This window comes from Phyllopteryx taeniolatus, chromosome 5 (assembly GCF_024500385.1).
Source record: "Phyllopteryx taeniolatus isolate TA_2022b chromosome 5, UOR_Ptae_1.2, whole genome shotgun sequence".
Taxonomy (NCBI): Eukaryota; Metazoa; Chordata; class Actinopteri; order Syngnathiformes; family Syngnathidae; genus Phyllopteryx; species Phyllopteryx taeniolatus.
In genome coordinates, this window is record NC_084506.1 from 13,107,845 (window position 1) to 13,132,836 (window position 24,992).

General features: G+C 41.7%; 2 protein-coding genes and 1 non-coding gene across 10 annotated transcripts in view; 2 read left to right on the forward strand and 1 right to left on the reverse strand.

Annotated features, from left to right (window-relative positions):
- fanci (FA complementation group I) overlaps nucleotides 1-9,880 on the forward strand; it is a 28,917-nt gene extending 19,037 nt beyond the window's left edge. Inside the window, exons 23-37 of the mRNA XM_061773183.1 lie at nucleotides 609-788; nucleotides 896-1,062; nucleotides 1,155-1,225; nucleotides 4,830-4,946; nucleotides 6,309-6,360; nucleotides 6,430-6,557; nucleotides 7,541-7,606; nucleotides 7,694-7,778; nucleotides 7,884-8,065; nucleotides 8,486-8,542; nucleotides 8,626-8,685; nucleotides 8,789-8,857; nucleotides 9,377-9,472; nucleotides 9,557-9,658; nucleotides 9,741-9,880. Coding sequence (XP_061629167.1) covers nucleotides 609-788; nucleotides 896-1,062; nucleotides 1,155-1,225; nucleotides 4,830-4,946; nucleotides 6,309-6,360; nucleotides 6,430-6,557; nucleotides 7,541-7,606; nucleotides 7,694-7,778; nucleotides 7,884-8,065; nucleotides 8,486-8,542; nucleotides 8,626-8,685; nucleotides 8,789-8,857; nucleotides 9,377-9,472; nucleotides 9,557-9,658; nucleotides 9,741-9,800 — 1,492 coding nt within the window. The 3' untranslated portion in view covers nucleotides 9,801-9,880. The remainder of the gene's footprint in view (nucleotides 1-608; nucleotides 789-895; nucleotides 1,063-1,154; nucleotides 1,226-4,829; nucleotides 4,947-6,308; nucleotides 6,361-6,429; nucleotides 6,558-7,540; nucleotides 7,607-7,693; nucleotides 7,779-7,883; nucleotides 8,066-8,485; nucleotides 8,543-8,625; nucleotides 8,686-8,788; nucleotides 8,858-9,376; nucleotides 9,473-9,556; nucleotides 9,659-9,740) is intronic.
- Nucleotides 9,263-24,101, reverse strand: polg (polymerase (DNA directed), gamma). 8 transcript variants are annotated; one of them, XM_061773191.1, is made up of 23 exons: nucleotides 23,856-24,101; nucleotides 23,281-23,544; nucleotides 22,931-23,154; nucleotides 22,205-22,400; nucleotides 21,894-22,061; nucleotides 21,659-21,805; nucleotides 21,480-21,559; nucleotides 21,228-21,410; nucleotides 19,672-19,814; nucleotides 19,169-19,589; nucleotides 17,858-17,975; nucleotides 17,332-17,397; nucleotides 17,065-17,190; nucleotides 16,839-16,999; nucleotides 15,963-16,016; nucleotides 15,721-15,838; nucleotides 14,356-14,491; nucleotides 12,770-13,016; nucleotides 11,847-11,969; nucleotides 11,578-11,746; nucleotides 10,738-10,946; nucleotides 10,446-10,606; nucleotides 9,263-9,967 (listed from the first exon to the last, which is right to left on the reverse strand). In XM_061773191.1, the coding sequence occupies exons 2-23, from the start codon at nucleotides 23,515-23,517 to the stop codon at nucleotides 9,903-9,905; spliced, it is 3,552 nt and encodes a 1,183-aa protein (XP_061629175.1). In that variant the 5' UTR covers nucleotides 23,518-23,544; nucleotides 23,856-24,101; the 3' UTR covers nucleotides 9,263-9,902. The 8 variants fall into 8 exon arrangements, with proteins under 8 accessions (XP_061629175.1, XP_061629174.1, XP_061629173.1 ...); XM_061773190.1 differs by having other exon boundaries at nucleotides 22,931-23,157; XM_061773189.1 differs by having other exon boundaries at nucleotides 19,169-19,393; nucleotides 19,463-19,583; nucleotides 22,931-23,544.
- A 117-nt stretch (nucleotides 24,102-24,218) lies between these two features.
- Nucleotides 24,219-24,291, forward strand: trnar-ucg (transfer RNA arginine (anticodon UCG)). The gene has a single exon. It is a non-coding gene; the product is annotated as a tRNA-Arg (tRNA).
- Nucleotides 24,292-24,992: the final 701 nt, after the last annotated feature.

Genomic DNA, 24,992 nt, shown 5'->3' on the forward strand with positions numbered 1-24,992 from the left:
ACAGTTTAATTTGAATCCCATTAAAATAAAATTAAATGTGTTTCGCCTGGCCCTTCGTGTTTTCTTTATAAAAGAATTGTACCCATCTTACAAATTCTGCCTGGGTAATCAAACATGAGCACAACTGTGTGTTTTGTCATTCACTAAATAAAAGTAGGGCTGTGAATTTCCAAATAAGAGCAAGTAAATAAAAACAAAGTATTATGTGTTCAAATAATGTGCTTAACTTTAAAATAATTCTTTGAAATAAACTAACAAAATACAGATAATACTTTGTTTTGATTATATGGGTAGAAACAAAATCATGCATTGTAAAAATGCATAATGAATAGATGGCTTTTCAATAATTTTGGTCAATTTTGGGGGGGGGGGGTGTATTATAAATGGGTGTGCATTATACATGCGAAATTACAGTTAGTATTATTATTATTTTTTTTTAAACAGTATAGTTTGTCACCAAGAATGCCTGCTGGTCATATAAAATCCAGGTTGTTGTGTAAAAATAAATCAATAAATAACTGCAGCCAGGAATTTGCACACAAACCCATGTCAAAGAAAACATACTGTCCTTGGTGGTGGTAATAAGGATATAATACTGTTGTTTCCAGAGACAGCTCTCAGAGCAGAGAGGAGGCGCTCAGCGTGCTGCGTTCCAGTGGAGAGTTTGTGCGTTACGCGTTTTCCGTGGCTGTGCAGAAGATCCAGCAGCTGGAAGATAGCGGCGTTACAGACGGCCCCGATGGACAAAGTTCAGACTCGACTTTCCGCTTCTGGTGTGAAATGACAAGGTAGGAAACTGGAATCCTTTGATTGCATTAAGTATGCATTCAGGGACGATTCGTTTCGTCATTTGTCCACCAAGATATTCGTCTGTAATGTAGTGACCATTTTACAGTGTGCTTATGTGGCGGTATATCAACGTCCCCAGTGCAGTGGAGGATGCTGGGAAAAAAGAAAAGCGTTCCAGCCTGTCCCAGTTGAGCCTGGAAGGTCTTCTCGGGATATTCACTGCCTGCCAGCAGCGCTATCCTGATAAGATGACCAAGCTTCTCTCTTCCATTGGTTGGACTCGCTGTTTTAAACAGAAACGAAACACTCACTCAAATTTAATGAACAGTAGACCATAATTCCATTGCATTCTGTGTACGTTCCAGACAACTTGGAGGATGTTGCTGAGCCAGAAGATGGTGAAGAGATGAATTACTGTTACATCCGTCAATTTCAGGTAAATGTCTCACAGTCATGTGTTGTTATCTAACTGGCTTTTTCCCGTGTTCCAAAAATGGTTAATTGAAGATTCTAAATCGTCCAAAGGTTCGAATGGTTTTTTTTTTGTCTATATGGGTCATATTCATACAGTTTGATCAATAATGGTGAAGACATGGCCCACTGAAATCAATTAATTTTACTGTTATGACTATGTAAATTATTGGTGGTTGTTATCCATCAAAAGGTCATAATTGTTTCTAAGTAATATTTTTAAAATGCCAAAATGTCTTCACCATAAGGTGTCCATTATGTTGTTGCAATACAACAGAGGGATCTGTGAGCTGAAGTGCCAGATCACGCAGCCATTTTGCATAGACTAAGCTTCACTGCTAAACTTAAGCAGCTTCGCCAAGCTAAGGAGGACGCATATCAGAGCGGGGACAGGGCCGTGTATAATCGCGCTCAAAGTCTGCGCGGACCAGCTCGCGCCAGTCTTCACTCAGATCTTCTATAGATCTCTGGAACTGTGCGAAGTTCCATCCTGTTTCAAACGCTCCACCATAATTCCAGTCCCCAAGAAACCTGCAATCTCGGGTCTGAATGACTACAGGCCTGTCGCCTTGACATCTGTGGTTATGAAGTCCTTTGAACGTCTCGTGCTGGACCACCTCAAGAGCGTCACAGGTCCCCTGCTGGACCCCCTGCAGTTTGCCTACCGAGCGAAAAGGTCTGTGGATGATGCAGTGAACATGGGACTGCACTTCATCCTAGAACACCTCGACAGTGCAGGGACCTACGCAAGGATCCTGTTCGTGGACTTCAACTCAGCGTTCAACACCATCATCCTTGAACTCCTTTCATCCAAGCTTCTCCAGCTCAGCGTCTAACCTGCCATCTGCCAGTGGATTTACAGCTTTCTGACGGGCAGGACACAGCAGGTCAGGCTGGGGGAGGCCACCTCATCCACACGCAGCATCAGCACCGGGGTGCCCCAAGGTTGTGTCCTCTCTCCGCTGCTCTTCTCTCTCTACACGAACGACTGCACCTCAGCGCACCCGACTGTCAAACTCCTGAAGTTTGCAGATGACACCACTGTCATCGGCCTCATCAAGGACGGTGACGAGTCTGCATATCGACAGGAAGCGGAGCGGCTGGAGCTGTGGTACGGCCGACACAACCTGGAGCTGAACACGCTCAAGACTGTAGAGATGATCGTGGACTTCAGGAGGCATCCTTTGCCACAGCTGCCCCACACTTTGTCCAGCTGCCTTGTGTCAACCGTCGAGACCTACAAGTTCCTGGGAATTACAGTCGCTCAGGACCTGAAGTGGGCGACCAACATAAACTCCGTCCTCAAAAAGGCACAGCAGTGGATGTACTTCCTGCGGCTTCTGAGAAAGCATGGCCTGTCAAAGGAGCTGCTGAGGCAGTTCTACACAGCGGTCGTCGAATCAGTCCTGTGCTCTTCCATCACAGTCTGGTTTGGTGCTGCTACAAAAAAGGACAAACTACGACTGCAACGGAAATTCAAAACTGCTGAAAGGATTATCTGTACCCCCCTACCCGCTCTTGAGGACTTGCACGCTGCCAGAACTAAGACAAGAGCGTGCAAAATCCTCTCGGGCCCTCCTCATCCCGGTCACCAGCTCTTCCAGCTCCTTCCCTCAGGTAGGCGCTACCGATCAATGCAAACTAGAACTAGCAGACATTCCAACAGCGTCTTCCCTCTTGTGATCAACTTCTTAAACACCTAACCTACAATTCCATTACAACATGCTGGCAATTTTTTGACTTGAGTTCGTTGTCACATTTCTGTGGGGCCAATTATATATTACTCGTGCACTCACTGTAGTAGTCTCGCCACGCTGCACTATTTGCATATCTGTTGTTGACCAATACTGGCCACACATGCCAGAGTAGCATCTGCTCCATTTGCACACTGATTGAGGAGTATCTGCAACATTTGCACAATCAACATTGTCCCAGATTATCGCACTACTCGTCACTTTAAACCGCATACACTCCTTGAAGTCTCGGCGCCCTTTTGCACAATGGTGATTGCACCGGACTATTGCAAGATTAGTCATTAGAATTGCTCTAAGTGCTAGAAGACTCTGTATCTTTTTTGCACAATTGTCAAAAAAAAAATAAAAATATGTACCAGCATTACCAGATAACTAGCAACCCTTTACTGCTCAGTGACAGTTTTTTTTTTTGTCAATGTCTTTGTGTCTCAAAAGCGTTATCTGTCAATTGACTGTCTGTTGTCGTACTAGAGCGGCTCCAACTACCGGAGACAAATTCCTTGTGTGTTTTTTGGACATACTTGGCAAATAAAGACGATTCTGATTCACACAATAGCAGTTATCAAAATAAATGGGTTTTATTTGTGAGATATGACTATGTATATGTATGAATTTATCAGTGTTGTAACTATTGCATGTCTTTATACAATCGTAATAACAGTAAAGACGAGACTGTAATGGATTTAATGAGTAGTTACTCATTTATGTACTTGTATCTGCAGCGTTTGAAGGGCAACACATTTCAATTGTGCAACTCACGATTTTTTGAAGCTGTTATGTCTTTACCGTTACTTACTTTTGAATTTACTATTACGCAAGAAGTGTATTTCATTATTATTGTTATTATTATTATTATATTTTTTTTTTTTACCCCAAACCTGTCCTGTTCAACTGGATGGCCATGCAGAATGATGGATCTGTATGCCTTTTGTGCTGGTTTGAAATACTCCCTTTGCTTATTTTTTATTATTGTTATTATGATGTTTATTGATAATGCAGCCGGACAGAAAAGGGTTTTAGGGGACAGACAGAGGGACAGAACGGACAAGGAGAACAGGGGTGCGAACCACAGCAGAACAAGAGTTAGACAGTCTTTATATTTCACCACAAGTAACGTTACAACAGTCAAATCGTGTTCTTATTTGTGGTTGGGGGACACACCCGGTGAGCACATGCAACAACTAACCAAGAGAACAAGATGAGAGAGGACAGAAAAGGACAGGACAGGAGGTGGGAAATGAGCAAGGCAGTGCTACTGACGAGTGGTGAGGTTGGATTCTTTTTTTAGTGTCTAAACACCTGTAAGAACCTGTGAGTTGATATCGTAATACAACCTGCGTTGTTATTAGTGGTCCCAGCACAAGCAATTCAAGCCTACAGCGTGTCTATGGAATTCATTAGTGAATGAACACCATATCACATGCATGTTAGTCAACTGATGTACGGACTTGCTGAGCCGGAAAATGCAAGAAGTGTGTTTCAATGGGCCTTTACCATTTTTTGTCAATAAGGATTGCCTTTATTATGAATGCGTAAAATTGTAAATAATGTTTTGAAAACAAGACTTTCAGCGTGTCTGTTTCAGCATGGGGGACATTTGCCCACATAAAACCAAGGCGGCATCAGAGAAATTGCATATTTTCTTTTTTTAAATCAAATTATATGAAAATGTGCCTTTCGCACAAAGTTAGTAGTTCCAGCTCCCCGTGACTCAGTACAGGATAAGCAATATAGAAAACGGATGGCTAGATGTACAGTATATTGTTTGAACATCTCTGCTCAGTATCTGTTTTTTTTTGTCTTCTTTGTCAACAGAGAGCGCTGTTTGCCCAGTTGAGTAGAGGAGAGGAGGAATTTAACAGCAAAGAAGCTCAGCTATTGGTCAGCATTTTGAGTGTGCTTTCACTCCACCTAAAGCCCTCCTCTCAGCAGGTACGTACTCTATGACGGAGGTCGGGCAACTAACGTCGGCCCAGGGTAACAATTGAATCGTGAGCCAAAATGACATTTTTGTCAGGCAAACCATACTTTTCCTCCTAAAATAAACAACCCTTTTTCTCATTAATACTATTATAGCGTGTTCAAAAACATAATTTAATGAACCTGGCGATAATGTCTTCAATCACTGAGACACGCTGTCTTTTAAGACTTAACGGTTTAATAATTGTCATTTTAAATGACAAACACTTCTCTGAGCCTAATTAATGTATCAGTCGTTTCAGTGACATTTCGGCCTACTGTAATGATTTGGCTAGGATTAAGTTGTCCATAAATCAACTAAATCAATAGGAAATTTGCGAACGAAACCTTGACTCTTTGGTAGAAAAATGCCCATATGTTTGTCTTATTAGTTGAGATGAAAATGTAATCTTTAAACAGGCCATTTTCCGATTTTTTTAAATGGCGGCGTCTGCTCGAGCCATCTCATTCCTGATCACCCAGAGAACTAATTGTCAGGTTTACATCAAACTTCACAGAAAACAAGAATAATTCATCACATCGATCCACCTCTCAATCGTGTTGAAATCCTATGAACGTGTCATTTTGGACGCCGAAATTGAGGAACATTTTGATCTTTGTCGGAAGTACAAAGAAGGGTGCAAAGAAAAGTATGCATTTATCGTCCCTGAATTCATAAATTCCAAGCCAACTTGTCTCATCCGCAACGAGGGTCCAGCCGTGACGTGTGCTGCGCAGAGTAGACAGGACGTTGGCTGCACGAAGCGGAGGTCCACCGCGGCTGCTGGAGGTCAGCCGGGCTTTATTATACTTGGGGGGACGGAAGCCAGCGTGAGGGGCGCCTCTCGCCCGATCAATTGCAAAGCGACAGTAGACAGATGAGGTGCGTTCGAAATGATGATTATGTGTCCTGCAATTCCCATTAGTTGTCACCACTATTTTTTTTCTCTAATTGAGCAATTAACATACATCCCTTTATCTAAACGGGTGCAGCCCCCATCTTGTAGACATTACTTTCACGTTGAACGACAGTCACGTGGGTAAATCAGCCAATCGGTGTATTTCTTATGACATCGTCACGTCACAGTGGTTATGTGGCCAATCAGGTGCTTTAATACCGGAACATGGAAGTGAAGTGAGTGCTCTAGCAGCCGAGCTCAGATTTTTAATCAAACTAAAAATAAAAAATCTTTTTTAAAATCAGTCATCTGACAGGCCAGATATAATTGGCGGCAGGCCAATTATGGCCCGCTAGTTGCCGACCTTCGCTCTATGGTGAAATGCTCATAGGTCAAATACCTGCTAGGAGTGCTAACATCCGCATCAAATAAACAGTTTGTTCAGATGATCACTTGGACTGTGAAGATTTGCAAGGAGACCAGCTTTGGTGAGTCAACAAATCAGCAATTGTCGTTTGGTTTTGATAGGTTGCACTAAAACGTCTCCTTGGTTTTAGAGGACTCCGCTTTGTCCAAAGGGCTGCTCGCGCTTCTCTTCAGCCTGCATGTTCTTTTTAAGAGCCCTGCCAGCTTGTTGCTAGAACTCTGCCAGGACATCCATAGCCAACTCGGCGATATTGATCAGGTACGTCATCAATTCATGTGAGATGCTGTTGCCAAGCTGAAATGCTACAGAGAGAATGAACTCCAAACTTTGCTGTTAGACATGGTGATGCCATGACATTATTGCCGCATCATCACTTTTTGGGCTAAGAGCAATACTTTAGTTAACGCTAATGCGCTGCATATTTGAGTTTAGATTGATGCTGTTATTTGCACGGATAAAACAAGCACGTGAAAATGATCAGGAATATTGTAGCGCTGCAACTCACAATTATTTTAATCAATTAATCTGTCAATTATTTTTTCCAATTAACCAGATTGAATCAGATTAAACATATTTTAATTTCCATTTTATTAAAAAACAGGCCATTATTTGAAATGGACAGTGCAGAAAATGCATTGACATTGATTATGATTCAGTTTCTGGTTTGTACCGAAACATGTCAGAAAATCGGCAAAAATGTTGATCATTGTTTTCCAAAGTAAAAGTAAACATTTGCAAATGTCTTATTTTGAATAAACAGATAATCACTCTGCTTTCATAGAGGACTAAAGAAATCAGAGAATATTAACTGCTGAGAAACTGAAAGTACAAGGATTTGGAAATTTTCAGTGAAACCAGGTCTCTAAACAATTAATTGATTATCAAAATAGTTGTCATTGATTAATTGTTGCACCTCTAGAATATTGTTTTTTGGATGAATAGCAGGGCAGCATGGTGAACTAGTGGTTAGCGTGTCTGCATGTTCTCCCTCCTGTGGGGTCGTCCAGTTTTCTCCCACATTCTTTGCACGTTAACTTAATTGAAGACTCTAAATTGCCCAAGGGTGTGAATGGTTGTTTGTCTACACAGTATGTGCTGCGATTGGCCGGCGACCAGTCCGCAACCCTAATGAGGACAGGTTGTATAAAAGATGATGTACAGATGGATACACAGCCGCATTGTGTGTTACACCTTTAAGTTACAATAGGAGCTGCATCATTTTATATGGTTTTTCTTACCAGGATGTGGAGGTAGAAAAGCAGTGTCACTTTGCTATTGTCAACATGAAAACAGCAACAGCAGCAGCAGTAAGTGGTTTCCTCTTTTTTTTTTTTTCTTTCATTCTTCAGTCACTTTGTCACAATTGACATTATGTTTGGAATCTTTAACTCCAGCTGCAGGTCCTGTCTCAAGTGGACAAGGTGCTAGATGAAGTGGACTGGCTGATTGGAAGAAAGAGAAGTCACAAATCAAGCCCTGGTAGGGAGCCTTTCACACAGATGCTCACTGGCATGAAGTTTAGAGTTTAAGGGTGAATAATGCAAACATTTATTGGGGCTTTGTTATGTTGCTGACAATTCGAAGAGGGCACGCAGTCTGCAGGCCAGCAGAATCCCGCAGAGAAAGCGGTGACGCTGCAGATTGGAAGCCTTCTGACGGCACTAAATGAGTTGGTCCAGACCGCACTGCACCTCGGAACCTGCACCATCACATTGCTGAGAGTGCTGAGTCGCACTTACACCATCCTCACCACACTAGTAAAATATGTGTGTATTTGTCTCCTTATTATTAGTTATTGTCGCAAAATTCTGGAAATTTGTCAGTTGGAACCTTTCCATGGGAATAAACCAGGAACTTAAAAAGCGTTTATATTTTAGCATAACCCTGACAAATAAATACATTCTTCCAAGTACAGTGGTGGCTTGACTTACTTTTAAGTTTTTCTGAGTTATGAGCATTCACTTGCCCTCGCATGTGGGCCATGGGAGCTATCAATTTTGCATTTGTCTGCTTACGACTCAACAAAATGTTCGCATTTATGCTTGAATACGATACATTGCCATTAAATTACACTGAATTCCCACGGAACATTTCCAATCATTTGCAACCCTACTTATTATTATATAGTTCAACTATAAATATAGGGTACAAAGTTTGATATGAATGTATTTTCTTCACTTTTTCAGTACATTCAAGTTTGTGCCAGTCAGAGTAGTAAATTACCGTCACGTTTTGAGAAGCTGGTAAGTCTTGGCAACAATGTTGTTTTTGTTAATACTGCATATGATATTATGCTTAAGTGTATTTCTTTTTTGCCACTGAGCAGGTCAAGCTGTCTGGCTCCCATCTGACTCCACAATGCTACGGTTTCATCACATACGTTCAGGTACAAACGAGTTCAAGTTCTGAAAACCAGTCCCTGCATAGTTTGTAAGCCAGGTGATTACTATTAAATAGTGTTGGTAAATGTCCCTTTAATTCTTCTTCAGGGTGGAGAGTCAAGTGCTGGAGGTGCAGACAAGAAGAAAAAGAAGAAGGAAGTGAACACTGCTGCTACTGTAAGGCCTTATATAAAGGGATGGGCTAAATTTATTTGTTCGACCAGAGGGGACAATTATCAATCAATCCCATCTGACTTTGGGCGCATTCACAAGACTATCAATAAAAAAACGTTTTAAATGGGATGAGAAACTCTCCCTCTGAATCCTGTTGCAATGCTAGTATACTATTAAGTGCAATAATGCTACCCTGCTACAGTAATGCCTTAAGAGTAGGTCTGTCTAGTTGTTCAACTTTCCATAGCTGACATCATGTTGTTCCTTTATAGGGCGCAAACTACCGGTAGTTGAGATGGACTCAACAACACCTTCAGCATCCTTTCATTTTCTATACTGCTTATCTTCACACAACTGATAACCAATTCATCTAGCCTTATGCCCATTCAGTCAATACATCATGATACGTTTGATAAAACAATTTCTTTTTAATTCAAACAAAATAAAGTGTGTATAATTTTGTATAACGTACATTTCAAAAGAAAGGATTACGTGACTACACCCATCTTGCTTTCTGGGTAGGCAAAACTTCTGCGTCAGACAAAGGCCATTCCCAACTTGATCTTCAGCATTGAACAGTATGAGAAATACCTCATTACACTCTCAAAGAAGTCTAAGGTATGTGTGAGCATCTGTGGAAAATGTGTAAAGAAAACAAATGGAACTAATTTCAGCAACATTTACCATATGTGCATTGTCCAGGTAAATCTGATGCAATACATGAAATTGAGCACCTCGAGAGATTTCCGCATCAATACTGCTACTCTGGATGCAGCACTGCAGGAGCAGGACAACACTGTGGCGGTAAGTGTCATCTCCATATATTGGCGATCACACTGTTCCGGTGTGTGCTTTCACTGTTTGCACTTGTTTCTGTTCCTTTAAGGTTGCATCACAAGAAGCAGAAGAGACTCAAGAACCCCCCAAAAAGAAGCGAAAACAATGAGCTGCTCCTGTTGGTTACACACATCGCCAGCTTGCATGCTGATGAGCTTGCAGGGCCTTCTCCATTTTGCATTCCAAGTGTCCTTTGCCTCTCTATAAGAAGCTATCTTCCTTTATTGAGGGAACCTTTGGTGATGTCAACTATTTGGTAGATGTCCAAGGCTTCACCTGAAAGCACATCTTGTTTAGTAAGGTTTTCTCCTATTATTTAATTATAAAGAAACCCTAGATTTTGTTATTATTTTATGTTTCTCTTAACACATAATTTGACTTGTAGAAATTCTCCTGTGGCTGATATTAAAACTGTAATATACAGAATCATTGGCATTGTAATCATTTTGCACTAGTGCAACTTTTACCAAGTTAATGATTGTGCTAATTGGCAGCTTTATCAATGAGTTACTCATGCCACAATCTAATGAGATCCAATATGAGCTGTCTGCCTTCACAAAGATAAAAATGATACATTTTGGAAAACAGTCAGTGAATTATTAGAATTATTTTTGCATCATACTAACAGCTTTATCTAAATATTTTGGTGACCTCATTCAGCTACATGACTTGCACTCTTGCTAGAATGGCTAGCAGTTCGCAGCACTCGATGTGAAAAATAATTGTCTGCCGGTGTATTCAGTGTCAGGCTCACCAGGAGGAAGACCGTATTTTCGTTCCACACCCGTGGGGTTGGAGGGGGTCACACAGTCCATGGTGACCTCTTTTCTCAGACACGCGTCTATGTCAACTGCACTGAAGAAAGCGACCGACTGTGGAAGGTCCTGCATGCCCAATACGTGCGCAAACGTACACCTGCGGGAGACAGAAGAAGTAAAACAATAAGGAATAAATTAATACAATTCCGTGAAACAAATATTAGAATTATGGCTATAAATGGAGGCCAGCAGATAAGGCCTCGCTGACCCTGACCCTACAGCTCAGACCTGGTAAGAAGGTTGGTGATCTGCAGCGCCAATGCCGCTCGGTATCGGTCTTCGCTGCGGACGAGGTACCGCACCTCGTCGTGGATGCTGATGCAGAAGCGCCCGTCGATGTCGTGCTCCTCAAAGAGCCACCTCATCGCCACCAGCATCAGGTGAAGGTAATCCACTGCCGAGCTCTGGACCACCCAGTTCACTCTGCTGGTGATGAACTGACACAAGGAAAGCCCGACATAAATGTAAAATCTCGCATCGCTCCACTTGGACCACATGATGGGCATTTCTGTGATCAATGACCAGAACATTAGGTACACCTACACAAGGGATACAGTGCAACAGCAGTGGTGGGAAGTAACAAAGTACAAATACCGTTACTGTACTTGGGTAATTATTCAGGTAGGAATACTTTTGAGTACAGTGCACCCCTGTTATTCACGGGGGATTGAGACCGAATATTGAAAATCTGCTAAGAATTGGCGACCATTAGAATTGTAAATTACAAAAATGAAAAAAAATGCACCTAAAAACCTGTCAATAAGTGAATCTGCAGGTGTCATATGCGTGGGTCCACTGTATTTATTTTTCTGTTATAGTCTATTTTTATTATGAATGAACTTGTCTACGATATTCTAATTTGTCGAGATGGACCTCTTCAATATATGTATAGAATTACTGTGCACTCTTAGCTTAAAAAAACAAAACAAAAAAGTAAAATCTTGAAATCTATTTAAGAATAATTCAATGAAATGACCCTTCCCTTTTTTCCTTTTTATATATTAAAAAATAAATAAATAAATTCCTCCACTGTTAGTTTGTTCGGTGTTGGTCCGTCCCTTAGCTCACCTCATCCTTTACTGCCTTGGGCTCCAGAGCTCTGCTAATCCTGCAGCCCAGCACAGGTGTCGCTGGCTGGGCTGAATGGGCAATGTTCTCCAGTTTGTTGAACATGTCCGACTCCGTCCCTCCTGACCACATCCGTTTGCCCACCAAATCCCACTTCCTTCGCCGAGAGCTTATAGGTTAAGTAAAAAGGCAGAAGACAACAATAACAATACATGAACACTGAGAAGCACAAAACTGAGGTTCTGTTTGATCGTCATCATTTCTCTCACCTCTGTGAGGCCAGTCTACTAATCTTTCGCAATTCCTGGAGGGATACGCTTCCATCTTCCTCCCTTTCCACTTCAATTCCCAGCTCAGTGACCAGCCACTCACCTTCGTCCGATAGTTCATATCTGGCCCAAAAAACACACACAGATGCGTCAACTATTAACTCATACGGTGGTGCCTTGACGTAAGAGTGCCCCAAGTTAGTTTTTTCGAGTTACAAGCAGTTGTTCCATCAATTTAGTGTTTTGAGTTGTGAGCAAAAATTTGACTTTTGGGTAAGCCTCAGAGAGTCCGTCACTAAGTTGGGGCAGTGACTTTCACAACATGCGGCCATCATCAGTTCACACCTTGCGGTGAGCCTGTTGTGCATTGCGCTCGCATTTTGCAGATATTTTGCCAAACTTTTTCCAACCATGGGTGAATGCTGAGAAGAACTGGAAGAAATCCATTGAATTTAAAGTCTGAAATAATGGAAAACCATGTGCGAAGCAGTACGAGCGTAATTCTTTATACTGAAGCGGAGAGAGACGATAAATTGCTACAACGCCAGCCAACGGCATAAATAAAAAATTCTAAGCTGTGGACGTCTGTTGATAAAAAGATGGAGAAGCTTCTTAAAATGAGAAAAGCGTGGTAGAAAGGGCAAAAAACCCACAATTTAATAAGATGAAGTTCAGTAAAAGTGTAGCAATTAGGGAAACCTTTTTTTCTTTACATATTTTATTGTAAGAGTTACTTTTTTTATATACACTACAATACTAACTTCTCTTTTTGGGGGATGCTGGAACAGATTAATGGCATTTACCGTACATTCATTTTGATGAGGAAAGTTGATTTTAGAGACAAGGGATTTAAGTTAAGAGCATGGATATGGAATGATTTAAACTGTTAAGTCAAGGTATCACTGTACCATAAATGAGAGTACCTGCGTAACCCCTTTGTCAAAGCGTACATCTGTCTGGCCTTACTGGCAGCGTCTGTCTGACTAAGGCGATGGTTGAACTGCATCAGCAGCCTTTCCGCGAAGGGTTGTCCTGCACCGTAGATGCGGCCGTAGTTGAACACCTTGGCGTGCTCCCTGCTGATGCCCACAGTGTCGGCAGTGCGGCTGTGCAGGTCAGTGGCCTGGCTCTTCTTTCCTTGAAGTGTCATCCAGCCAAAGGCCGTACAACCTAAACCCCACAGAATTATTAGAAGACGACAAAGAATGTGGCATGATTGGCTTGCAGATGTTAGTTATTCTGACAAGTTGACACTAGTTTTATTCATCCGCCATAAAGATAATCAAGCATTCACAGCTCCTGAATATTCAGTTGTACTTACTTTAAAAAATTGTTATCAGAACTCAACAGATTTGAGCAATGGAATCTTAAAATAAATAGATTACGTTAATCTAATTTACTTAAATTAATGAATACCGCACACTCAAAATAATCAAATTACACTAGTCATACAATATATTTAAGCGAATTTGAGTATTGCACACTCACAAATAAGTTATTCAAATCTATTTTTCTAAGTCACGACTAATTACAGTACTTTTAAGGCAACGAGTTTGCAGTTTTTTGAGTCAATTTATACTTTATAGTGTATATGGTAAAGACCTTTAAGTAAAGAGAACAACTAAGTAGACTGCTCAAACTACTGAAACTCTTAAAAACATTAAATGCTGAGAGCCTTAGTCAGTCATCATTTTCCAAGAAAAACTGCAGTTGAATAACATCTAAAAGGGGTGGAACATACAGTGAGATAAATAGTTATTTGATCGCTTGTTGAATTTATAGGTTCACTCTTTTACAAGGACGTTAACTATCTCTGATGTTTGTAGTTGTTTATTGATTATTGTAATAGACATACAGTAATATCAGCCAAAAATCCATATGAATGCACACAACAAAAACAAATGAAGGGATTGAGACTAAAATGTGTAGCGTTTAGAGAACCTCTTAGCAGTCAGACCAAAATATGATACGATTTGCTAGGTCCCAAAGATTGGTCTATGAACCAATCAGAAAAGGATCCGATAGGCTGAGACTATATTGACCTCTGAGAGATGGGTGCATCAGGGTAAGAGGAGAAAAGGATTATGTGATGCACCCATCATGCCTAGCGCCTATTTCACCAGCCTGTAAAGGGGCAGGGGTGGGTTATGGTCTGACCAAATTGCACTTGATATAAATGTTCTGTTCCCCAAATTTAAGTCATCTGACTACATGAGAATTTACTAAGTGACTCGGCGCGCTACCATGTTGGCAGAGGCATATTCATAAAAGACTACTTAGGGCTCAAACAATGAACGTCCAAAAACGTGTGTTGGGTTCATCCAAGACTAAATTCCCTGAAGGGGTGAATGTGAGTGTGAATGGTCGTATTTATGTGGTAGTGGTATGATTGACAGGTGATCAGTGCAAGGTGTACCCTGTCTCTAAATCAGCTGTGGAAGGATCCAGCTTCCCTCATTACCTTAATCATGGTAAGCGCCATAGAAAATTAACGGATGCCAAATCTCACCGTGCATGCCCGCAAAGTGGGCCTCTCCGAGCACAGCTGCAATCCACAACTCTTGAGAGTCCACGTCGGCTCCAACCAGGTGGTAACCTGGTGGGGCTTGCACCAACGCCTTAAGCTCGCTACCCACTCTGTCCCGCTAAGGACACAAAACATGCAGTATAATGCTTTTTTAGTGACCATCGATTGTGCACTACTTTTCAAGAGGCACTGTATAGTAGATAACTTCTATTCACCACACATTTGAACAGCACTACAAAATGGCAAATTCACAATATAGCGGCTGAAATAAGTATTTAACACGGCCCCATTTTTCTCACTAAATATATTTCCAAAGGTGCTATTGACATGGAAATTTCACCAGATGTTGGGAACAACCCAAGTAACCCATACATACAAAGAGAGTAGAACAAATAAACTCAGAAATTAAGTATTGTGTCTAATAATGTGACACGCCAACTAGTATTTATTTAATACTTTGTACAAAAGTCTTTGTTTGCAATGACAGCTTCAAGACGCCTCCTGTATGGAGAAACTAGTCGCATGCATTGCTATGGTGTGATTTTGGCCCATTCATCCACACAAGCAGTCTTCAAATCTTCAAGGTTCCGTGGGCTTCTTTTATGGACCTTGAGTTTCAGTTCTTTCCATAGGTTTTCAATTGGATTCAAGTCAGGTGAGTGGCTGGGCAATTCTAGCAGCTTTATTTATTTCTTTGAAACCAATTGAGAGTTTCTTTCCTTGGCAGTATGTTTTGGATCATTATCCTGCTGAAATGTCCACCTTCATTTCAGTTTCATCATCCTCGTAGATGGCAGCAGATTTTTGTGAAGAATGTCTCTGTACATTTGCCCACTCATCCTTCCTTCAATGTGAAGTTTACCAGTACCATTTGCTGAAAGCAGCCCCACACCATCATGTTCTCATCTCCAAACTTCACTGTTGGTATGGTGTTTTCAGAGTGATGTGCAGTGCCATTTCTCCTCCAAACGTGGTGTGCATTATGGCATTCAGAGTTCAATTTTACTCTCATCAGACCAGACCCTTCTCCAAATGTTGATCAGCAAACTTTAAACGAATTTCTGATCTTATTTGTTCTACTTTCTTTGTATGTATGGATTTCTTGGGTTGTTCCCAACACCTGGTGAAACTTTGTCAATAGCACCTTTGCAAATATACTTAGTAAGAAAAATGGTGACTTGTTAAATATTTATTTCAGCCTCTGTACGTGTATATAGTGGACAGGGAGTGATTCAGAACACAGCCTTATATAGCTGAGAAATGGCAGCCACTGTACATCATGAGACCATGTCTGTTGTGGTACTGACTTGTGTAGTTCCCTTCGTGGTGCGCGTATGTGCGTCTTACCCGTGCATTACTGGCAGTCAGCCATGTTGGCTCCACAGCCCTTCGTGTGACAGTTCCTGCAGTGACCACCTGAGGTAATATAGCACCGTACTGCCCCTCTTCATCAAAGTCCTTGTGCCTTTGGAAACCGCCCGAAAAAAAGAAGAAAAAAAAACAACTTGTATGAAGTACCGCCGGCAGTGTTTTTTTTTTTCTTTAACTTTGTTTTTCAATAAAGATGTATGCAGCTCTAGCAGACAAACCTGCTCATAAAACGAGGAAGCTCGCCTTTCCGTAGCCACAGCACCATCTGGGAGCTACGAGAGGACCATCGAATTAGGTTTCATTGACGCCTTTCAAATTCAAATACTTTCAAGAGCAGTTTAAGCTTTTCAGCCGTACTGAAGGGCAAACTCCCTAACAAGGAGCAGATCGGCTAGATTAATGATCCATGAAGCAAACAATACATTTCCACTGACGTTTACTCTTATGCCTTTCTGTGACTCTTTTAGTCTCTGTGTATCTCTGTTGTAACCTACTGATGATACACTAAGCTCAGTGTCCACTTCCCCCTGAGAACATCCAGGCTGAAGCTTCGCAATGGCGAGTTACTGTTCCTCAATAGTTAGCTGTGTTCCTGTTCTCATGATGTCAAAATGTGACAGTGAAGAGGACTGTTTGAAACACAATTTTAATTGAATCAAGAAATGTATTGGTTGATTCCCCTGTTGTAAATTTTGCCATACAGCTCCTTGTTAGAACAAGAAGTTGCGCAAAAAGTACTGAAATATTGAACAGTTTGACATGTGCATTAAAAAATTTAGGGAAGGTCAAATTAAGATCACCGGTATTGGTTAAAGTGCATTTTAGGTTCACTCTGAAATTTTATGAGTAGTGTTTACTTAGAAATACAATACTGTAAAAACCCATTGAGCCACCATGAGTTTGTTTAAGCAACGCTACAATGAGCATGCATAACTAGAATGTGATTCAATTAAGCCCAGACCTCCACCAAACTGTCAACAAATGTGAAAGTAAAATTGTGTAATTGTGTGTTAGTTATCAGGCTATCTCCTGGTTCATGGAAGACTATGAACAGATGAGCAGTACAAATGTGATAATATAGTGACAAAAGATACCTTATGCGTTTATGGGCATTCCTCCAGAAGGATATCATTTTGTTGATCTCTAACGCACGAGCTGCATTGGTCCCAGCCCTTCCTGCTCTTAGAGTACCATCCTCCAACTTAGGCAGGAAGTCTTTTGAAAAAGGACTGCCGACATTATTTTGATTACCGTCCTGAAACAGACAGTCTCTTGAGTGTTCCTACACAACACCAGTGACTTACTGATTAAGCACCTTACCTTATGTGGTAATTTGAAAAACCAACATCCAGGTATGTCTATATCGTTGTAGGGGCCGATTCCTTGGTGATAGTGGCAGTGACTCTCCTCTGGGGCAGCATTGGTCTTGCGGCTAAGATGTTGCTTCTGTACAATCAAGAAGAAAAACAAATGGAGGACAAGCGCTGATGTCGAGAGCTGGCATGTAAAAACAGTAACAATACTGTTTAATGTGATGGGCATATTTGTGAAATTAGGACAAAGGTAGTTAGAAAACAATTTGGATACCCCATTTGTCACCGCTTTGACTCCATGTTCCTCTGTTAGTCTCTCCAGTGATCCATACTCCTCCACCTGGTGGAAAAATACATGAGCATATATTCTTTTCTTTAGAGTCAATTTAAGCATCTTGTTGATGGAAAATGTATTTTATTTTAAATGGAATTGATTATAGAAGCAGCAGGGTGGTTTAATGGTTAGCATGTCTGCCTCACAGCCAAGAGGTCCAAGGTTCAAACCTCAGCTCATGCACCCCTGTGTGGAACTTGATGTTCTCCACATTCTTATGTGGATTTTCTGTGAGTACTTCCCAAAACATGCATGTTGAGGTATTTGAAGACTCTAAAATTGTCCACAGACGTAAATGGTTGGTTAGTGGTTGTTCGGTCCAGGCTGTGCAGCTCACCCACAAGTTCAACTCATGAAGACTATGAAATAAATGGATGGACGGATAGACCGATAGTTTATAGAAAAGTGTGCAGCATGGTGTACTTTCTTGCCCATCACATTGGAGTCATATGACATGCTTTGTTACCTTTGCCCAAACAGCACTGTCTGTCCAGATAAGGTCATCTGATGGTACACAGTCTACATACTCAGGACCCCCCTTGCTGTTCTGCTCACGGTACTCTCTGTAAATGCGTTCAATCTCTCTGTAGAGGACAAAAAGCTTTAACACATACCATGGAGGCTGGATTAATTACTTATAGCAGTGATTCTCAAACGTTTTGGGTGCAAGGGTGAAAGTTTTTCCGAGGACACCCTAATAATTGTTAGGAAACATAACGAACATGTACTTCCCCCTAAATGCCATGAAAGTGTTTTTTATGTTTCAACCAAATTATTCATGACCTGTTTAATAAAAAGGAAGTTAACCAAAAACAGTAGATTTAAAAACAATATTTATCTGCAGTCACAAGCTGACATGCACTGCTTTCACTTACAATATGGCCTCCATCAGAGAGTGTCACAAAGGTGACGAATCTTTTCTCAAGCGTATAGTAACTAGGGATGAGACAGGGGTTCATCACTTTGAGCCCAGGTGCAAAAGAAATTCAATCACGGTTCTCTGCTTCTGACAGGCATCTAACAGTGACGTCATTTCCAAAATGGCTGGCAGGAGGAGGAGAGGTTTAAACTTTTTTTTTTTTTTTTTTTTATAAAGTAAACCTTCAAACAAGTATTAAAACTATAAACCATGAACATTTCTGGGAAATAAAATCAATTATTAGTTGGTTAAATTAAATTGGGCTCATTACTTTTTGACTCCCCCTCCTATTTAGCAACTTTTCCAGCCACTCTAGCAACTAATTTCAAAAAAGCAACTGTCAACTTTAAATCCTGCTAAGAAACGGATAACATGAATTCAATCATTTTCACTTTGCTTTCCGGATGACAAGAGTCCCTTGAGCTGAACACTGCCAAAGACATGCTGCTTGCTCCTTTATATGTTGCAAAAGCAGTGATTTATCCACTGGAAACTTTTGACCTGTGGTATGTGCTGCCCAGTCACAAATATCATGCAGAGCATCACCTTGACTCCCCTGTGCAACCCAAAATTAGAAAACAGTGTGCCTGAGAGAGCTAGAAATGCTATGCACATGCAGGGATGTCAGATTTATGTGATGATATAAAATATGATAGTTTTTAATTGGCCTAAAAACTAAGGTTATTAGTAGTAGTAGTAGTAGTAGGAGACATTAAATGGCTTCACATCTTTATTTTATTACTAAGCTGGTCTCCATATGAAGGTATGCACATTTAAAAATTTATACCACATAATTTACTGCGAATTATTCTGTCTCAGTTTGAGAACCACTGAATTAGAGTGTGGTCCATTAAATACCTGTGAGGGCAAATGGCTGGCCTTATGTTTCCGTCCGGAGAGTCCAAGTTATCCCTGCGTCCCGGAACCAGATACCCCCAGCCATGTTTCTCTGTATAATGCAGGGGAAATCCATCCCACGTCAGACCCATCAGTTTCGGGGTCACTCTCATCTGAAGACTGATGAGACTCGTTCCGGGCGACCAGCTGTCCGCCGACATCTTCTCACACAGTTTACGATACCACCTGGTGACGTAGAACACAATGAAGAAAAGTGGAAAGTGAAGGTAAAGTTCTGACTGCTGGCGATCAGACCCAGGATGTCCGGGCAGGTGTTGCTTTCTCTTGGGAAGTCGATTCACCGTTTTCTTCAGATTATCCACAGCTAGCCTGCTGGGGCAAAGACCTGTTACAGTGTCCTCTTCAGATGGTGGACCTGCGTCTTGTAGCATAAAGTGAATATTAATAAAGGTTTTTGGAAAGAAAACCACTATAATCTAGTTAGCCATACTTTGAGGATATACCTTCCATCCAGTCTGCAAGAGGAGCAGCAGTTTGGGATTCAACTGCTTTTTTGGACTGTTTCTTTTTGCTGGCTGGCAGTTTTTTCAGCTTGAACTCATGCACGTCCCACTCAAGGTCCCAAAGCCAAGGATCATCTTTGAATCTAATGATGAACACATGAAATACACTGACTCTATGGACAACAGTATTGGTCATTACATCTCGGTAGTTGGTCTCCTCTTTGCAGCTAAACAGGTACTGCTCTTCTTTTTGTAAGATTAAGCATTTGTGACATCAGGGTTCACTGATGTTGGATGAGAGCCCCTTGACAGTCTAGGTTGTGGGTGATCCCCACAATTGTTAAATAGGGTCCAATTTGGGGTCTGTGCATCCAAGCCTGACTTTGTGCACTGAGTGAGGCGCAGTCATACTAGAATAGACATGGAAGCTTGGTTTTGTGCAAAATATCAGTTTAAGATTAAGGGAAAACGAAGGGGTCAAGTTCAAACCCCTAATTAATAATGACTTAAGACACAGGTGTCAAACGCAAGGCCCGGGGGCCAGATCAGGCCCGCCACATCATTTTATGTGGCCCGCGAAAGCAAATCATGTGTCAACTTCCATGATTCTTGCTAAAATCAGTTCCAATTTTTTGTATAATATTCATGTAATAAATAGTAATTAACTATTGTAATCATGTTTTGCCTCCAAACCCCTTTTACAGTTACTTAAACAATAGTTGAACAAACCATTATCCTTGACTTCTGATTTCAACACTAGTTATCCTTCAATTTGTTGTCTATATGTAATAATATGATGAGGCGATTAAACATTGATATGGTTTTACAATCATAATGGCCCTCTGAGGAAAACCGTATGTACAATGTGGCCCACGACAAAAATGAGTTTGACACCTCTGACTTAAGAGATCCAGAGCATCTAGGAAGTATTATGTCAGACAACACTGCATAATGAAAATGTAAAAATGTGCTACATTTTTACAAATTAAATCTGAAGAAATCATCAAGTACTAACAGAAGTTGCTCAATGCTTTGTTCATGCAACTTTGGCAGCAACTACAGTCTCAAGACTTTTTGAATATGATACCACAAGCTTAGCACACCTACAGTATGTTTGAACAGTTTCGCCCATTCTTCTTCGCAGCACTTCTCTAGCAACGAAGTAGAGGCATTTTTCAGATCTTCCAAGTGATGTTCAATCGGATTCAAAGTCTGGGCTCTGGCTGGGTTCATCAAGGACATGAACATAGTTGTCCTGAAGCCACTCCTTTCCTAAATTGGCTGTATGCTTAGGAACGTCGTCCTACTGAAAGATGAACCGTCGCCACAGTCAAGCTTTGAGAAGGTTTTCATCTGGGATGTCACACTATACATTTTTTTTAGATGCACGTTTAAAACATTTAAGCAGGTATTTCACGTAAAATGCCATAGGTTGCATGAATCATAGGATAACAGAGAGCCACGTGAAATTATTTACCTGGTATAGAAGATTCAGGTTCACTACATTTTGCTCTCAAGGAATAATAAAGGGTTATTCAGAAGGTTTCGTGTCTCACTTCTCATCCTCCAGAAGCTGGCATGCATCATCAGCTAGAGTCATGAGAGACTTCTTCATCTCTCTTTGGAGCTCTTCATAAATGTCCTGGGAATCCTCCAGGTATCGTCCCCAGTTCTGATTGACGGGAAGGTAGCTCACACCCATCTCCAGCATTCCAGCAAATGTCACAGGATGGGGACATCTTTTGGAATACGAATGAGTTGTTACAATCCAGCAGTGACCACAATTTAAGAGAAATATGCATTCTGACCTTTCCATGAAGAGAGGTAGCTGTTCAATGAATACTTGATGCGTTGCCAGAACATCTGAGGCGCAGTACTGCATCAACTCCTGCAGGGGACAGCAAAGGCAAAGTTACTCTCCACTGATGGCTCGATAGCTGGACACATGGATAGATGGATGAACCATGGACAGAAAGACAAGACCGACCTGGAAGTGGTTCCTGACGTCCATCATGGTGCCCTTTACAAAGGTCTCTCTCATCTCTTTCTGCAGCGGTGGCCCTCCCACATACAGAGCATGGACATCGGCTAAGTTGTTGATGCTGCTAATATTCACCCAGTCCCAAAATCCAATCTATACATGAAAACATGAAATTGTGAAGGTTTTCATTAGTCTATCGCTAAAAAAACAACAACCCCCAAACCCAGTGTCAAATACAAACCTTAGGGCCATCTTTTTTCTGTCCCACTTTCTTCATGTGCTGGCTGACCTCCTGGAGGCCCACCTTCTTTCCCAGCTTATTGGCCATCCATAGTGTGCGCTGGAAGCCAGTCAGTCCTGAGATAGCCATGTGCAGACTCATCGTATCCATGAAGCGCACCTTAGACCCCTTAAGAAAATAATACATATATCGGATTTTAATTAAATGTAACAACACAAGCTCTTATAGCAATAATGAAAAAACATCATAAAACAACCAAAATATGAATGAGAGGTTGGCAATAATATGATACCACTCTCAAAAATACACACCTTTATCAAGTATTGCTCCTTAATGTGAGATCTGTCAAAACTGACATTGTGGCCCACAATAAGCCGTTCCTTCCACTGACCCCCCGGTGGACGGACAGAGTTCATCGGTGTCTCCAATGGGATGAGATCAGCGAGGATGAGCTGGTTTGACCAAGAGTAGCGCTCTTCGATCAGACGTTTGCTGCACCAAGAGTACCTTGCAAGGGGGACGCAAAAACCTGTGACATAAACTTGCCAGAACTTACCCACATACAGTATTATTTTGGTACTGTTGTGTTATGTACATATCAAAAAAATATTGTAGTATCTAAACAATGAACAAATCCATCCATCCATTTTGTATAGCGCATGTCCTCATTGAGGTCATCTGTGAGATGGAGCCTAACCCAGATGACTTTGGGTAAGAGGTGGGGTATACACCCAGGACTGATTGCCAGTCAATCACAGGGCACATATAGACAAACAACCATTCACACTCACATTCACACCTGCGGGCAATTTAGAGTCTTGATAACCTAGCCTCTTTGGAATGTGAGAGTAAGCCGTAGTACCCGGTGAAAACACAAAACACATGGGGAGAATATGAAAACTCCACGAAGAAAAGCCAGGGCTGAGATTCAAACCCTGAACCTCAAAACTGTGAGGCTAACTACTAAACCACCAAAGGACAAAGTCAATCAACATAATCATTTCAGTTCTTCCACAGTGGCATACATTTTTTCTTACCAGTGTGTGGGAGACAAAGCAACTGCCAATGTTGGACACTGTCCCTCTGCCATGCACACCTCCACATCAAACACAAGTGCCATCTCGTCTGGGAAGTCAACCCTGTGACTCTCCCCGTTGGACTCGTACCGTGTCCAGCCAACCTGCCGTGTCCACTCCTGAGGCGTGGGAGGAAGCTCTGCTCTCTGCAGCTCGGCCGCAGCTTCCAGGTAGGGAAGACTCTGCTTCTGAGCCAAAACACGGAAGTGCTCGTCAATATTGTTCCCGTACATTTTGGGAAGCTTCAGCTCCACTTCGTGTAACAGTGAGGTTTCTTTCCCCAGAAGCTGATGCTTCTGCAAGTGTCTTACGCCGCGTTGCACATCTTCTTCTTTGTACGCAGGCTCCAGCCCCCGAAATATCTGCTCGTGGAGGTTTCTCGACAGCATCTGGATATTAAGGGGGTTCAGACGGGTCTCTGCGGTGTCTTCACCCTGGACTGAGTGGGGCTTTGTGGAGCAGAAGGAGCGTGGCGGCCATATCCCCTTTTTGGAGAGGACAGACCTGTGCATGGGACAGCGCATCACTTCGAACGTCACATGCAGCATCACCTCATCTGGACAGCTCACCGCATCCTATGAAAAACATTCACAACCGCATCATTAGCTATACATTTGACTTAATCACAACCTGACGTTAGATGAAAACACACACACGCAAAGGTTGAATCAAAGCTGCTGGACAGTCCAGTTGCCTCGATTCAACCTTTAGGATTACTATGACCTGAATGACTGAGAAACTAAACAGACATGGGGCGGGGGGGGGGGGACACTATGCCTCAAATATTACTCGTGTAGAATTAGCAAAACACATTAAGCAACAAAAATAGCCACATATTAGTACGAGTCTACAGTGAAACTAGGTTACATCGTTTCTCTCAATTTACCAAGTCAAATCATTGATGGGTCAACGTGTTATCAACCGGAACACTCGGTTCAGGTGTTTCCCTCGATTGTGAGCTAACAAAGCAATAGCTGCTTCCTCCAAGCCCGGCTATGTTTCATGACAACACTGCGACCGAAAGCGACATAACTGCACCCATTTTGATTAAGGTTATCGAAGACACAGGCGAAGAAGAAAAAGTTGACGTTCCTTAAAAAGCGCTGCAGCTTCGTCGGCGTGCTTTCAAGAAGATAACCATGCGCACTTTAAGCTTTTTGCGACATCTAGCGGACTGGATGACCGTGTAAATTTGCTCTGGAGAGATTCTATTCAATTGTGTTGCGTAACCACACACTCCGTCCTAGTTGGCCGTGTGGCCTAATGGATAAGGCATCTGACTTCGGATCAGGGGATTGCAGGTTCGAGTCCTGCCACGGTCGCTGCTGTTATTGACAATGTGCTTTTTTTTGCAGCTGCTGCTTGACATTTCTATTTGTACAAAACAAATAGGGACTACAAATAGAATTGGGGAAACACCCAATCAGAAAATAATGAGAGAAAACTGCCAGTGTAGTGTTATAAAGTTACATTAAAAAAAGAAAAAATAATAAAAAAGAAGAGTAAACTGGTAAGAATGTTAAATATTGCACATTTATGTAACGATTAAGACGCGTGATAAAATGCGCACAATTTTCTGTATGGAACAGATATCCACCAATACACATTTACTGTCACTCACACACCAACTTCCAAATTCCACTCAACCTTAAACATGGCTGATAAAATACTGATTACGTGATAATAATAAAATAATACAAACAAAACACTTTGTCTATCCGTTTTGTGATCTTCTTCTTTTCCTTTCGGCTTGTCCCGTTAGGGGTCGCCACAGCGCGTCATCCTTTTCCATGAGAGCCTATCTCCTGCATCCTCCTCTCGAACACCAACTGCCATCATGTCTTCCCTCACGACATCCATCAACCTTCTCTTTGGTCTTCCTCTAGCTCTCTTGCCTGGCAGCTCCATCCTCATCATCCTTCTACCAATATACTCACTCTCTCTCCTCTGGACGTGTCCAAACCATTGAAGTCTGCTCTCTCTAACTTTGTCTCCAAAACATCGAACCTTGGCTGTCCCTCTG

Coding starts and splice junctions, on each gene's coding strand:
- polg (XM_061773184.1), bottom strand. CDS start 23,517: ATGCTGCATGTGACGTTCGAAGTGATGCGCTGTCCCATGCACAGGTCT. Junction 17,976..19,168: donor CCAGCCATTTGCCCTCACAG/GTATTTAATGGA, acceptor TGTCCTCTACAG/AGAGATTGAACGCATTTACA. Junction 11,747..11,846: donor AGTAGACTGGCCTCACAGAG/GTGAGAGAAATG, acceptor TTAACCTATAAG/CTCTCGGCGAAGGAAGTGGG.